The sequence below is a fragment of the Bombina bombina genome, chromosome 3 (assembly GCF_027579735.1).
Source record: "Bombina bombina isolate aBomBom1 chromosome 3, aBomBom1.pri, whole genome shotgun sequence".
Classification (NCBI taxonomy): Eukaryota; Metazoa; Chordata; class Amphibia; order Anura; family Bombinatoridae; genus Bombina; species Bombina bombina.
In genome coordinates, this window is record NC_069501.1 from 568,251,566 (window position 1) to 568,265,527 (window position 13,962).

The 13,962-nt window shown below is 39.5% G+C and overlaps 1 protein-coding gene across 1 annotated transcript in view; it reads left to right on the top strand.

Moving 5' to 3' along the window:
- The window catches only part of CSF3R (colony stimulating factor 3 receptor), a 100,866-nt gene that overhangs the window by 26,963 nt on the left and 59,941 nt on the right, over positions 1 to 13,962 (top strand). The window contains exons 4-6 of the mRNA XM_053707125.1: positions 1,842 to 1,965; positions 5,444 to 5,631; positions 5,849 to 6,003. Of these exons, the coding sequence (XP_053563100.1) occupies positions 1,842 to 1,965; positions 5,444 to 5,631; positions 5,849 to 6,003 (467 nt within the window). The remainder of the gene's footprint in view (positions 1 to 1,841; positions 1,966 to 5,443; positions 5,632 to 5,848; positions 6,004 to 13,962) is intronic.

Below are 13,962 nucleotides of genomic sequence, written 5' to 3' on the forward strand. Positions count from 1 at the left end.
TATGTATATAGGCATATACTGTACATATATGTTTACTGAGTACACACAGTTCCCATAGACCGCAATGCAATGTAAAGGGACTTTTCAGTGCCTTTTTTTTTCTAACACCCCACTCCCGCCAACTTTAAAGCCCCAAACTGCCTAGTGCAATTTTTTGAAATGCTAGATTTTTTTTTATAAAAAACTGCAATGCCCTCTATTTTGAGGGCGTCTGGGGTACTTCTAGAAAATTAACCAGAGATCTAATCCGCGAGGTCGCAGTAGCAATAATCAGTCACTTGTAATGGCTGGTTAATTATTGCACTCCCGCAAACAGGCTAATTTGCCTGTTTGCGGGAACGCAATAATTTAGTGCTCCACTTGTAATCTAGCCCATTATTTTCTGTTACAACCTATGAGAGTATTAAACATTAAGCTCATGTGAAGTTTCAGATGATGAAACAGAAGCAAGCATACATGTGTATGCTCCAATCAACTATGCAACTATGACTGCATATTTAACCCTTTAAAGGACTTAAACACACAATAAAAGAAGGGAATGTGTGTCCAGTTGTCAGCAATGGCGCTAAAATAGCAATCCTTTACTAAAGATTATCTAATGCTTGTTCCAGAAAATTCACCATTAAAGTACATGGGATTTTTCTGTTGAAAATCATTTGAAAAGCTTTTCTAAAGGATTGTGATTGACCCCACTTTTAATAATGCAGACAGCCACTATAACCTTATTGTAATGGCTCTATAATTGAACCAGGTGGCACAAAGGTAGAGCTTATTCTGGCCAATAGTGATTTATTTTTTATTTAAGAGCAATATGGTTCCTTCAACTGGGTATCAGTAGGCTCTTGTGTGAAGCATAAATCCGCTGAAATTTACATTTTGAGATTGTTGATTATAGTTGGTTTTAGACTGTACAGGATGGAGAGTTGAAGGGGGGACGTAATTTTGTTCTTGGACCCAGGCAGCACAATGTCTTGAGCTGGACCTGCTTGCCACCCGTCTACATGGAGTACTATGTTAGCCTATGTAAATTTGGCATTGTGTTTAAAAAATACTTCTATTATCAGATGTACTTTGTGCTTTTGCTATCCTTAGTTCAAAGCTCAAAATACATGCACACACCAAAGCCTTCTTAGGTATATTCTTTAACAAAGGATATCAAGACAATTAAGTAGATTTGACAATAGAAGTAAGGTGTTTTTTAATTGCATCAGAATCACAAAAGATTAATATTAATTTCATGTTCCTTTTACTTATTTTACATTTTTTTCCAATTCCAACAAGAAACTGAAGTGCATACTTTCTATATTACTGTTGGGTGTGAAATGCGTAAGGGTCTCTCTTTTTTAGGCCCACCACTTAAACGAAATAAAGTAGTAAAATTGTATAGTGCACAAGTTGGACTCATGCTGTCCTGCCACATTCTACACATTAATTGCTTGATCATTTTTGTAGCCTATTTATGTCTGTCCATGGCTGCTCATAGCAGAAAAGATAAGATAAGCACAATAAAGAGATTTTTCAGAGGGTATGACCCTGAACTAAAAAATAATACTAGATACAGATTTATTTATTTTTAATATTAGTTGTTGAAATATTGAAGAAATACATTTTAGTTTCTATATAGTAATTGGTTCTATCATGTTATAATCCTATGGTAAAAAGCCTGTACTTCTAAAACCTCCCTATTAAGGCCAGTTAGGGACAGCTAAAAATCAGCTGAAAAGTAATACTCTGTCTCACAGGGTTTAGTGTGACATTTGTATTCATATATAAAAATTATGTTTTAAACTGACCTCAAGAATTCCTCTATCTTATTATACTTTGGACCTTCCATTTAACAGATCCACCAGCTAAACCGTCCAACCTCAGCTGTGTACTGAACTTTACAGATGAAAGCCTGATCTGCAGTTGGGTGCCCGGGAGAGACCCCCTCATCGATACCAATGTCACTCTTTCATTATTCAGGCAAGTGGTAAAATATGCTTTAAATATATTATAGAGTTAATTATGGGCATGAAATATTATTAGAAATCTATCTGCACTGCCTATTTTAATAAAGAGACTGCACAGCCCCGGCACACTAATGCATGATGGGTTTTGAAAGGATTCTTTTTGAAAAAAATGCCACTTCTAAACCACCCCCAGGTTTCGATCTAAGAACGTAATGATCGGTAAGTTGTCTCTACTAGGCACTAGTTTAATTGACAAGTGACCTTGTGCCTAGATAGTATGCCACAACAATATAATGTTACTCATGCAAATAGAGCAGATCTTGTCGTTAATAAAATACTTGCGTCTTTGACTGTTCTGGGTGTGAACATGTCTATCCATAGAAAAACATTTCAGTGACATCTATAGACTAATGCACATAATGCTTAAGAAGAGCTTAACTGGTAATCGATAACTCATTTACTTGCCTTGTGGGATAATGTCCACACAGGGTGCAGCCTCTTTTAGCTCTACTTTTGCACAGAAAAGAACCTTCCTTTAGTATATCGGTCTTATCCAATCAATAAGGGCAATCAAGCCCTGAAATACTAGACAATCCTCTTCTGAACAAGGGATTTATACAGCTAACCGCAGACACACATAGGGGGGTAGTTATCAAGCCGTCAACTTTTCTGACTTCGCCGGCCCAATATGCCCGCCTAAGCTCGCCTACCTTCGCCGCCGCAGACCTGAAAAAATACGCCTAAATTATCAAAAAAAGCTGTCAAAAAGCTGCGGGGCGATGAGCAGAGGAATGTGAGAGTTATCACTCATCCGATCTCGCTGCTCTTCGGCTGTTTGACAGCTTTCTTGCTAGCCTGTCACTAAGCACTCACACTAAACTACACTGTTCTACCCCCTATACCGGCGCCCCCGGAGCCCCCCGCAACTAAATAAAGTTACTAACCCCTAAACCGCCGCTCCTAGACCCCGCCACAAGTCTTATAAATGTATTAACCCCTAAACCGCCGCTCCCGGACACCGCTGCCACCTACATTATACCTAGTAACCCCTATCCTGCCCCCCTATACCGCCGCCCTCTGTAATAAAGTTATTAACCCCTATCCTGCTGATCCCGCACCTCGCCGCAAATAAATAAATAGTTTAACCCCTAAACCGCCGCTCCCTGAACCCGCCGCAACCTATATTAAATTTATTAACCCCTATCCTGCCCCCCCTACACCGTCGCCACCTATAATAAATTTATTAACCTCTATCCTGCCCCCCACTACACCGCCGCCACTGTAATAAATTTATTAACCCCTAAACCTAAGTCTTAACACTAACACCCCCCTAACTTAAATATTAATTAAATAAATCTAAATCATATTTATATTATTAACTAAGTTAATCCTATTTAAAATTAAATACTTACCTATAAAATAAACCCTAATATAGCTACAATATAAATAATAATTACTTTTTGGGGCATGCCCCCACAAATGGCCCTTTTAAGGGCTGGTAAGGTAAAAGAGCTTTGAACTTTATTTAATTTAGAATAGGGTAGGGCATTTTTTTATTTTGGGGGATTTGTTATTTTATTAGGGGGCTTAGATTAGGTGTAAGTAGCTTAAAATTGTTGTAATATTTTTAAAATGTTTGTAACTTATTTTTTTATTTTTTGTAACTTAGCTTTTTTTTATTTTTTGTACTTTAGTTAGTTTATGTAATTGTATTTAATTGTAGTTATTTGTAGTTAATTTATTTAATTTATTTAATGATAGTGTAGTGTTAGGTTTAATTGTAACTTAGGTTAGGATTTATTTTACAGGTAATTTTGTATTTCTTTTAGCTAGGTAGTTATTAAATAGTTAATAACTATTTAATAACTATTCTAACTAGCTAAAATAAATACAAAGTTACCTGTAAAATAAATATAAATCCTACAATAGCTACAATGTAATTATTAATTACATTGTTGCTATCTTAGGGTTTATTTTACAGGTAAGTATTTAGTTTTAAATAGGAATAATTTATTAAAGTATAGTGTAGTGTTAGGTGTAATTATAACTTAGGTTAGGATTTATTTTACAGGTACATTTCTCTTTATTTTAGCTAGGTAAGCTATTAAATAGTTAATAACTATTTAATAGCTATTGTACCTAGTTAAAATAAATTGAAAGTTGCCTGTAAAATAAAAATAAATCCTAAGATAGCTAGAATATAATTATTATTCATATTGTAGCTATATTAGGGTTTATTTTAAAGGTAAGTATTTAGTTTTAAATAGGATTAATTTAGTTAATAATAGAAATATGATTTAGATTTATTTAATTAATATTTAAGTTAGGGGGGCGTTAGGGTTAGTGTTAGACTTAGGTTTAGGGGTTAATAATTTTATTACAGTGGCGGCGGTGTAGTGGGGGGCAGGATAGGGGTTAATAAATTTATTATAGGTGACGACGGTGTAGGGGGGGCAGGATAGGGGTTAATAAATTTAATATAGGTTGCGGCGGGTTCAGGGAGCGGCGGTTTAGGGGTTAAACTATTTATTTAGTTGCGGCGAGGTGCGGGATCAGCAGGATAGGGGTTAATAATTTTATTATAGGTGGTGACGGTATAGGGGGGGCAGGATAGGGGTTAATACATTTAATATAGGTTGCGGCGGGTTCAGGGAGCGGCGGTTTAGGGTTTAATACATTTATTATAGTTGCGGTGGGCTCCGGGAGCGGCGGTTTAGGGGGTAATATATTTATTTAGTTGCGGCGGTGTAGGGGGGACAGATTAGTGGTGTTTAGACTCGGGGTACATGTTAGGATGTTAGGTGTAGACAGCTCCCATAGGAATGAATGGGATGTCTGGCAGCAGCGAACTTGTACTTTCGCTATGGTCAGACTCCCATTGATTCCTATGGGATCCGCCGCCTCCAGGGGTGGCGGTTTGAAAACCAGGTACGCTGGGCCGAAAAAGTGCCGAGCGTACCTGCTAGTTTTTTGATAACTAGCAAAAGTAGTGAGAACATCTGGAGTGACGTAAGAATCGATCTGTGTCGGACTGAGTCCGGCGGATCAAAGCTTACGTCACAAAATTCTACTTTTGCCGATCTGGAGCCTTTGATAACTAAGGCGAATCAGCCTCGCCACAAATACGCTGCGGAATTCCAGCGTATTTGAGGTTGACGGCTTGATAACTACCCCCCATAAGCTTGTCAATGGAGGTCCAGTTTTATCCCTCTAAGGCACCAGAGGTTAGGTATATGACTGGTTTCTCACCTTTAGGAACACAACAACCCCAAGGGTCATTTGCATACAGAAACCAGGAAAGAGAAGAGTACAAATGGGTGCTAATGGTGAAAAGTTTTAATTTAACTTCCTAGCTAAGATGGTAAAGTTTAAGGGATTCCCAATAAAGCCTTATATATCAGGGCCTGAGAAAGAAAGATACATTTCAAAATCTAAGGTTTATAAGGGTTATTTTAATGGCTGTAACAAATATATTTCTCTTTATCTTCTAGGTCCAAAGATCAGTGTAAGACCAAAATAGAAATGAAGCATGTTTGCATACCTGTCAAGGGTCAGAGTTCCTGCATTATTTACCGTGAACAATACTCTCAGAGCCAGAAAATTGCATTGTGGGTCACTATGAAAAATTATTTGGGAATCGTGACTTCAGCCCCTCTCTGTCTACTCCCAATTGATTCAGGTTTGTTTATTTATTTTGAAAGCTGAATCTAGCATAAAGAAATAAATGTTATGGATGTCACACCACTATAGAACAGCCTATACACTTTGCACAGATCCTTATGAAGTAAACAATTACCAATAAGTTTATTTTAAATTTAAAAGCAAAAGGGTATCAGGCGGGGAGGGGGGGGGCACTGTTTTTCTTAATTTTGTCATATTTTTTTTTTTTTTTTTAGCAAAGTTAGATCCACCTATCATTGAGAAGGTGGTGCCTATCCCTTCCCGTAGCAGTTGTGTAAGCATCAGGTGGAGAAGGGCCAAGGCAGGAATTTGGGTAGACCAATGGTATCAGCTGCGCTATAAAAGAGAAGGGGAGACCAAATGGTCAGAGGTAAGTACCTAAGTATGTTGTGTATACACAAATACAAACTTAAAAGCCATCATCATTTTTTTATGATGGTGTTGAGTTTTTTAACTAAAAATTTGAAATAAAAGCTGTTAAAATTTCTAATAAAAGTAATAAAATAGTATCAGTTTAGTACTAATGCTCACTGGATAATCAGTATTTATTGCTAATGCTAGGTATAATGTACATACATGTATCAGTCAAAGAGTAGGGAGTATTTCACAGCTGACAATTTTTGCTAAAGGCAGCAATAAACTTTTGCACTCCATTTATGAAGCTGCGGATGTGAGACTTCAGCTGTATGTTAAAAAGCAGTAGGTTGCAGATTGGACTGATCCAACTGGTACAATTGATAAATCCTGTTCTTGGTTGCTTGCGGGAGAGCAGGGGATAGGAATTCACAAGAGAGTTCTTGTGCAATGTTAACTTCCATCAGCAGATGTTGGATCGATCATTGGTGGAAAAAGCCCAGGAACTTTGTTTGTCCTCAACTTTTTTACATGTTTCCCTTAGTTCTTAAACATCAATTTCAGTGTGATTTTTTTTTCATGGGAGTTACGAACACAAATTATATGTTGTTGGGGTCTTTTTTTTTTTTTTTTTTTTTTGATATCAAAAAAATAGGAATAGATATTTTGTTTTTTGTTTTTTTCTCTTAACAAAATTATCAATGGCTCCTTGAGCTACCGATAATAGATGCTGATCCACAAACACTGAAATCATTACACCAAGCAAATCGAAAATTTGCGGATTTGCACTCTTTTGTTCGCCTTCACAGCCAGTCAGAAAAAGTGATAATATGACCAACATGCAACATGGCCTCTATCAGTGAGTGCATTTTTTAAAAGTGGGTTAATGAGGTGTGTGTATTTTTTCAGTTGGATAAAGTGGCTTTTATTTATTTTTCTGAAATAAGTTTTTAATATCATTTACTGATAGGAATACATTTATATTGATATCTATATTGATTTAACAACTGGCAATATTTTGTAGATATGTTTTATTCATGTTTTTACATTTACTTATTGATGATGATAACGGATTCAGCATATTTTTTTATTTTGGCACAAATCTACCATCATCAAAAAGGGCCTTCGCTGTTGTTGGTATTTTCTGCTCTATCTTGTTTTTGTGGTCTGAGAATGTGTTGACCTGAGGGTGATGAGTATTTATCAAGTGCATGTGGATATTAAATACAAGAAAATAGCAATCAGCACTATAAATAGTAACAAGTTCTAAAAAGTAAATGTAAAAACAATGTGAGTAATGATACAATAAAATACACCAGTTTGTGAAATAGAGTGAATACTATCAGTACTGGAGGCTTGTATGGAGTCCACAAAATAATCCCACAGATAAACGGGTTTGTGTATAATCATCTCTGGAGTTTATACGGTAGGCAACTTCCGTTGAAATGTTTGGAGTGCTGCGAGCTCCGATTCAAAGTACAACTATTTATTCGTGCTTCACAAACAATGGTAAAAAATGCACTTACTAGAAGTACATATTAAACAAGCATATTGTATATCAGTCCATCTGGGCAAATGTCTCTGCACTGGTTTCCCTCTATCCTCATGACTCACAATTTCTCTGCCTCCGTAATTTAAGCAACCTGTGCATATACGTGGGCTCTTTGCAGAACATTGTACATCTGTCCCATAGATACATTAATTGAACAGCATATCCAGAAAATAAAAACACATTTAGCTCTTTCCACATTTAAAATTCATGTCCATTCACAAAGATAAAAAATGGTGCAAAGGTTGCTTAAATTAGGGAGACGGAGCAATCCAGATTCGCCCGTTTACAGGCTCACAATGAATAAACAGCCATTACAAGTGGCTGGTTATTGCTACCACAAGCTTGTGGTAGCAATTAGCGCTCTGAAAATTAACCAGAGATTAGATCTCTGGTTAATTTTCTAAAAGTGCCCCAATTGCCCCCAAATGTATTACTAGTATGGGTTTTTAATATTAAAAAATAGTAGCATTTTTATTTTAGTTTTTAGGGCTTAAAGTTGGCCATTGTGGGGTGTTAGGAAAAAAACAGCACTGAAAAGTGCCTTTACATTGCAGTCTATGGGGACTGTGTGTTCCCTGTAAGTATATATTTATATATATATAGACTTATATACACATATATTTTAATGTGCTGCCCATCGCTGTGTGACTTACCCCCTTCACTGCACTAGGTTCTCATGTCGTGAGACACCAGGCTCACATTGGAGCCTATGGGGCATATGTATCAAGGTCTGGCGGACCTGATCCGACACTGCGGATCAGGTCCGCCAGACCTCGCTGAATACAGCGAGCAATACGCTCGCCGTATTCAGCATTGCACCAGCAGCTCACAAGAGCTGCTGGTGCAACGCCGCCCCCTGCTGACTCGCGGCCAATAGGCCGCCAGCAGGGGGATGTCAATCAACCCGATCGTACTCGATCGGGTTGTATTGTGGCGATGTCTGTCCGCCTGCTCAGAGCAGGCGGACAGGTTATGGAGCAGCGGTCTTTGTGACCGCTGCTTCATAACTGCTGTTTCTGGTGAGCCTGCAGGCTCACCAGAAACATGGGGCATCAAGGTCCATTCAGAGCTTGATACATATGCCCCTATGGATGCGCTCTCTCGTGAGCACAAAGTTTCCCTGCATTGTGAATGCAAGGTCGCGTTCGCGTAACACCTAACTTGTAATAACAATGCACATTTGCATGTGCTGGTATTATTGAGTGTAGAGCAAATATTGCGCTCACGTAAGCAATATTTTGTGCTCCACTTATAATCTGGCCCTCAATAAGTAACAGTGATCCTACCAGGTACATTGCCTTTGAGAAAGTTTGCAGGCAATAGCAGATGAAATACATTATGTCCACAAAGGGGTATCCATAGTAAGTCACGGTGATGTCAGCTGCACAGTCCTTTGAAGCACTTGATGCTGAGACTATTGCCATTACCAAAGTGGAGTCTAAATTGGAACTAGCGGATTGCCAGGAGGATAAAGGGAAACTGTAGCAGATACATTTGCCCAGATAGACGGATATACAATATGTATGTTATACTTTGAATCAGATCTGTGCGGTTTCTTGTAGCCATGTGGCTGTTAAACTCGATGTGTCAGATGGCTTGTGATCGCTGATGTCGATGCTGCACATGCATGGGTGAGTTTTCCTATATCTGCTCATCACCGATATACTTTTTTTCAAATACAGAAATGGTGTTATTGATTGCATTGTGATCAACTCCGAAAAAGCTGTTTCAGGAGCCATAAAAAAGCTGATAAACAAAATCAGAAAGATTGGAACCAACCTTGATAGATTATTGGATTAATTAGCTGCCTGAATATAAATATATATTTTCTCTTGTAAGGTGTATCCAGTCCACGGATCATCCATTACTTGTGGGATATTCTCATTCCCAACAGGAAGTTGCAAGAGGACACCCACAGCAGAGCTGTTATATAGCTCCTCCCCTAACTGCCATATCCAGTCATTATCTTGCAACTCTCAACACGCATGGAGGTAGTAAGAGAGAGTGGTGAAATATAGTTAGTTTTTTATCTTCAATCAAAAGTTTGTTATTTTAAATGGTACCGGAGTTGTACTATTTTATCCCAGGCAGTAAATAGAAGAAGAATCTGCCTGAGTTTTCTATGATCTTAGCAGGTTGTAACTAAGATCCATTGCTGTTCTCACATATGTCTGAGGAGAGAGGTAACTTCAGCGGGAGAATGGCGTGCAGGTTACTCTGCTATGAGGTATGTGCAGTTACAATTTTTTCTAGAAATGGAAAATGCTAGAAAATGCTGCTGATACCGGATTAATGTAAGTTAAGCCTGAATACAGTGATTTAATAGCGACTGGTATCATGCTTACTCTCAGGGGTAATACCCTTATAAAATTGCAATATAAAACGTTTGCTGGCATGTTTAATCGTTTTTATATATGCTTTGGTGATAAAACTTTATTGGGGCCTAGTTTTTTCCACATGGCTGGCTTAAATTTTGCCTAGAAACAGTTTCCTTAGGCTTTCCACTGTTGTAGTATAAAAGTTACAGTTGTTGCAGTTAAAATTACAAACTGTGACATCCAGCTTCCCTCAGGAGTCCCCTGTATGCTATAGGACATCTCTAAAGGGCTCAAAGGCTTTCCAAAGTCGTTTATTGGGGAAGGTAGGGCCACAGCAGGCTGTGGCAGTTTGTTGTGTCTATTAAAAAACGTCTATATCGTTTTTTTGATCCGTTTTTTGAATTAAGGGGTTAATCATCCATTTGCAAGTGGGTGCAATGCTCTGTTAACTTATTACATACACTGTAAAAATTTTGTTTGATTTACTGCCTTTTTTCACTGTTTTTCAAATTTTGACAAAATTTGTTTCTCTTAAAGGCACAGTACCGTTTTTTATATTTGCTTGTTAACTTGATTTAAAGTGTTTTCCAAGCTTGCTAGTCTCATTGCTAGTCTGTACAAACATGTCTGACATAGAGGAAACTCCTTGTTCATTATGTTTAAAAGCCATGGTGGAACCCCCTCTTAGAATGTGTACCAAATGTACGGATTTCACTTTAAGCAATAAAGATCATATTCTGTCTTTAAAAAAATTTATCACCAGAGGAATCTGACGAGGGGGAAGTTATGCCGACTAACTCTCCCCACGTGTCAGATCCTTTGACTCCCGCTCAAGGGACTCACGCTCAAATGGCGCCAAGTACATCTAGGGCGCCCATAGCGATTACTTTACAAGACATGGCGGCAGTCATGGATAATACACTGTCAGCGGTATTAACCAGACTACCTGAATTTAGAGGTAAGCGAGATAGCTCTGGGGTTAGACGAAATGCAGAGCATACTGACACTTTAAGAACCATGTCTGATACTGCCTCACAATATGCAGAAGCTGAGGAAGGAGAGCTTCAGTCTGTGGGTGATGTTTCTGACTCAGGAAAGATGATGCAACCTGATTCTGATATTTCTACATTTAAATTTAAGCTTGAACACCTCCGCGTGTTTCTCAGGGAGGTTTTAGCTGCTCTGAATGACTGTGATACAATTGCAGTGCCAGAGAAATTGTGTAGACTGGATAAATACTATGCAGTGCCGGTGTGTACTGATGTTTTTCCAATACCTAAAAGGTTTACAGAAATTATTAATAAGGAATGGGATAGACCAGGTGTGACGTTCTGTTCCCCTCCTATTTTTAGAAAAATGTTTCCAATAGACGCCACCACACGGTACTTATGACAGACAGTTCCTAAGGTGGAGGGAGCAGTTTCTACTTTAGCAAAGCGTACTACTATCCCTGTCGAGGACAGTTGTGCTTTTTTAGATCCAACGGATAAAAAATTAGAAGGTTACCTTAAGAAAATGCTTTATCCTACAGCCCCTTGCATGCATTGCTCCTGTCACTGCTGCTGCGGCGTTCTGGTTTGAGTCTCTGGAAGAGGCTTTACAGGTAGCGACTCCATTGGATGACATACTTGGCAAGCTTAGAGCACTTAAAGGGACAGTCTAGTCAAAATTAAACTTTCATGATTCAGATAGGGCATGTAATTTTAAACAACTTTCCAATTTACTTCTTTTATCTAATTTGCTCAATTCTTTAGATATCCTTTGTTGAAGAAATAGCAATGCACATGTGTGAGCCAATCATACGAGGCCTCTATGTGCAGCAACCAATAAGCAACTACTGAGCATATCTAGATATGCTTTTCAGCAAGCAATATCAAGAGAATGGAGCAAATTAGATAATAGAAGTAAATTAGAAAGTTGTTTAAAATGACATGCTCTTTCTAAATCATGAAAGAAAAAATGTGGGTTTCATGTCCCTTTAAGCTAGCCAATTCCTTTGTTTTCTGATGCCATTGTTCATTTGACTAAACTAACGGCTAAGAATTCTGGTTTTGCTATACAGGCGCGCAGGGCGCTATGGCTTAAATCATGGTCAGCTGACGTGACTTCAAAATCTAAGCTGCTTAACATTCCCTTCAAGGGGCAGACCCTATTCGGGCCTGGTTTGAAGGAGATTATTGCTGATATCACTGGAGGAAAAGGTCATGCCCTTCCTCAGGACAGGTCCAAATCAAGGGCCAAACAGTCTAATTTTCGTGCCTTTCGAAACTTCAAGGCAAGTGCGGCATCAACTTCCTCTAATGCAAACAAGAGGGAACTTTTGCTCAGTCCAAGACGGTCTGGAGACCAAACCAGACCTGGGACAAAGGTAAGCAGGCCAAAAAGCCTGCTGCTGCCTCTAAGACAGCATGAAGGAATGGCCCCCTATCCGGTAACGGATCTAGTAGGGGGCAGACTTTCACTCTTCGCCCAGGCGTGGGCAAGAGATGTCCAGGATCCCTGGGTGTTCGAAATTATATCCCAGGGATATCTTCTGGACTTCAAAGCTTCCCCCCCAAAAGGGAGATTTCACCTTTCACAATTATCTGCAAACCAGATAAAGAGAGAGGCATTCTTACACTGTGTACGAGACCTCCTAGTTATGGGAGTGATCCATCCAGTTCCAAAGGAGGAACAGGGACAGGGTTTTTACTCAAATCTGTTTGTGGATCCCAAAAAAGAGGGAACCTTCAGACCAATTTTGGATCTAAAGATCTTAAACAAATTCCTCAGAGTTCCATCATTCAAGATGGAAACTATTCGTTCCATCCTACCTATGATCCAGGAGGGTCAATATATGACTACAGTGGATTTAAAGGATGCTTATCTTCACATTCCGATAACAAAGATCATCATCGGTTTCTCAGGTTTGCTTTTCTAGACAGGCATTACCAGTTTGTAGCTCTTCCCTTTGGATTAGCTACAGCCCCAAGAATCTTTACGAAGGTTCTAAGGTCGCTTCTGGCGGTCCTAAGGCCGCGGGGCATAGCAGTGGCCCCTTATTTAGACGACATCCTGATACAGGCGTCAAACTTCCAAATTGCCAAGTCTCATATGGACGTAGTACTGGCATTTCTGAGATCGCATGGGTGGAAAGTGAACAAGGAAAAGAGTTCTCTATCCCCACTCACAAGAGTTTCCTTCCTAGGGACTCTGATAGATTCTGTAGAAATGAAAATTTACCTGACGGAGTCCAGGTTATCAAAGCTTCCAAATTCCTGCCGTGTTCTTCATTCCATTCCGCGCCCTTCGGTGGCTCAGTGCATGGAAGTAATCGGCTTAATGGTAGCGGCAATGGACATAGTGCCGTTTGCACGCCTACATCTCAGACCGCTGCAACTATGCATGCTCAGTCAGTGGAACGGGGATTACACAGATTTGTCCCCTCTACTAAATCTGGATCAAGAGACCAGGGATTTTCTTCTCTGGTGGCTATCTCGGGTCCATCTGTCCAAAGGTATGACCTTTCGCAGGCCAGATTGGACAATTGTAACAACAGATGCCAGCCTTCTAGGTTGGGGTGCAGTCTGGAACTCCCTGAAGGCTCAGGGATCGTGGACTCAGGAGGAGACACTCCTTCCAATAAATATTCTGGAAGTGCGATATTCAATGCTCTTCAGGCTTGGCCTCAGTTAGCAACTCTGAGGTACATCAGATTTCAGTCAGACAACATCATGACTGTGGCTTACATCAACCATCAAGGGGGAACAAGAAGTTCCCTAGCGATGTTAGAAGTCTCAAAGATAATTCGCTGGGCAGAGACTCACTCTTGCCACCTATCAGCTATCCATATCCCAGGTGTAGAGAACTGGGAGGCGGATTTTTTAAGTCGTCAGACTTTTCATCCGGGAGAGTGGGAACTCCATCCGGAGGTGTTTGCACAATTGATTCATCGTTGGGGCAAACCAGAACTGGATCTCATGGCGTCTCGCTAGAACGCCAAGCTTCCTTGTTACGGATCCAGGTCCAGGGATCCCAAGGCGACGCTAATAGATGCTCTAGCAGCGCCCTGGTCTTTCAACCTGGCTTATGTGTTTCCACCGTTTCCTCTGCTCCCTCGACTGAT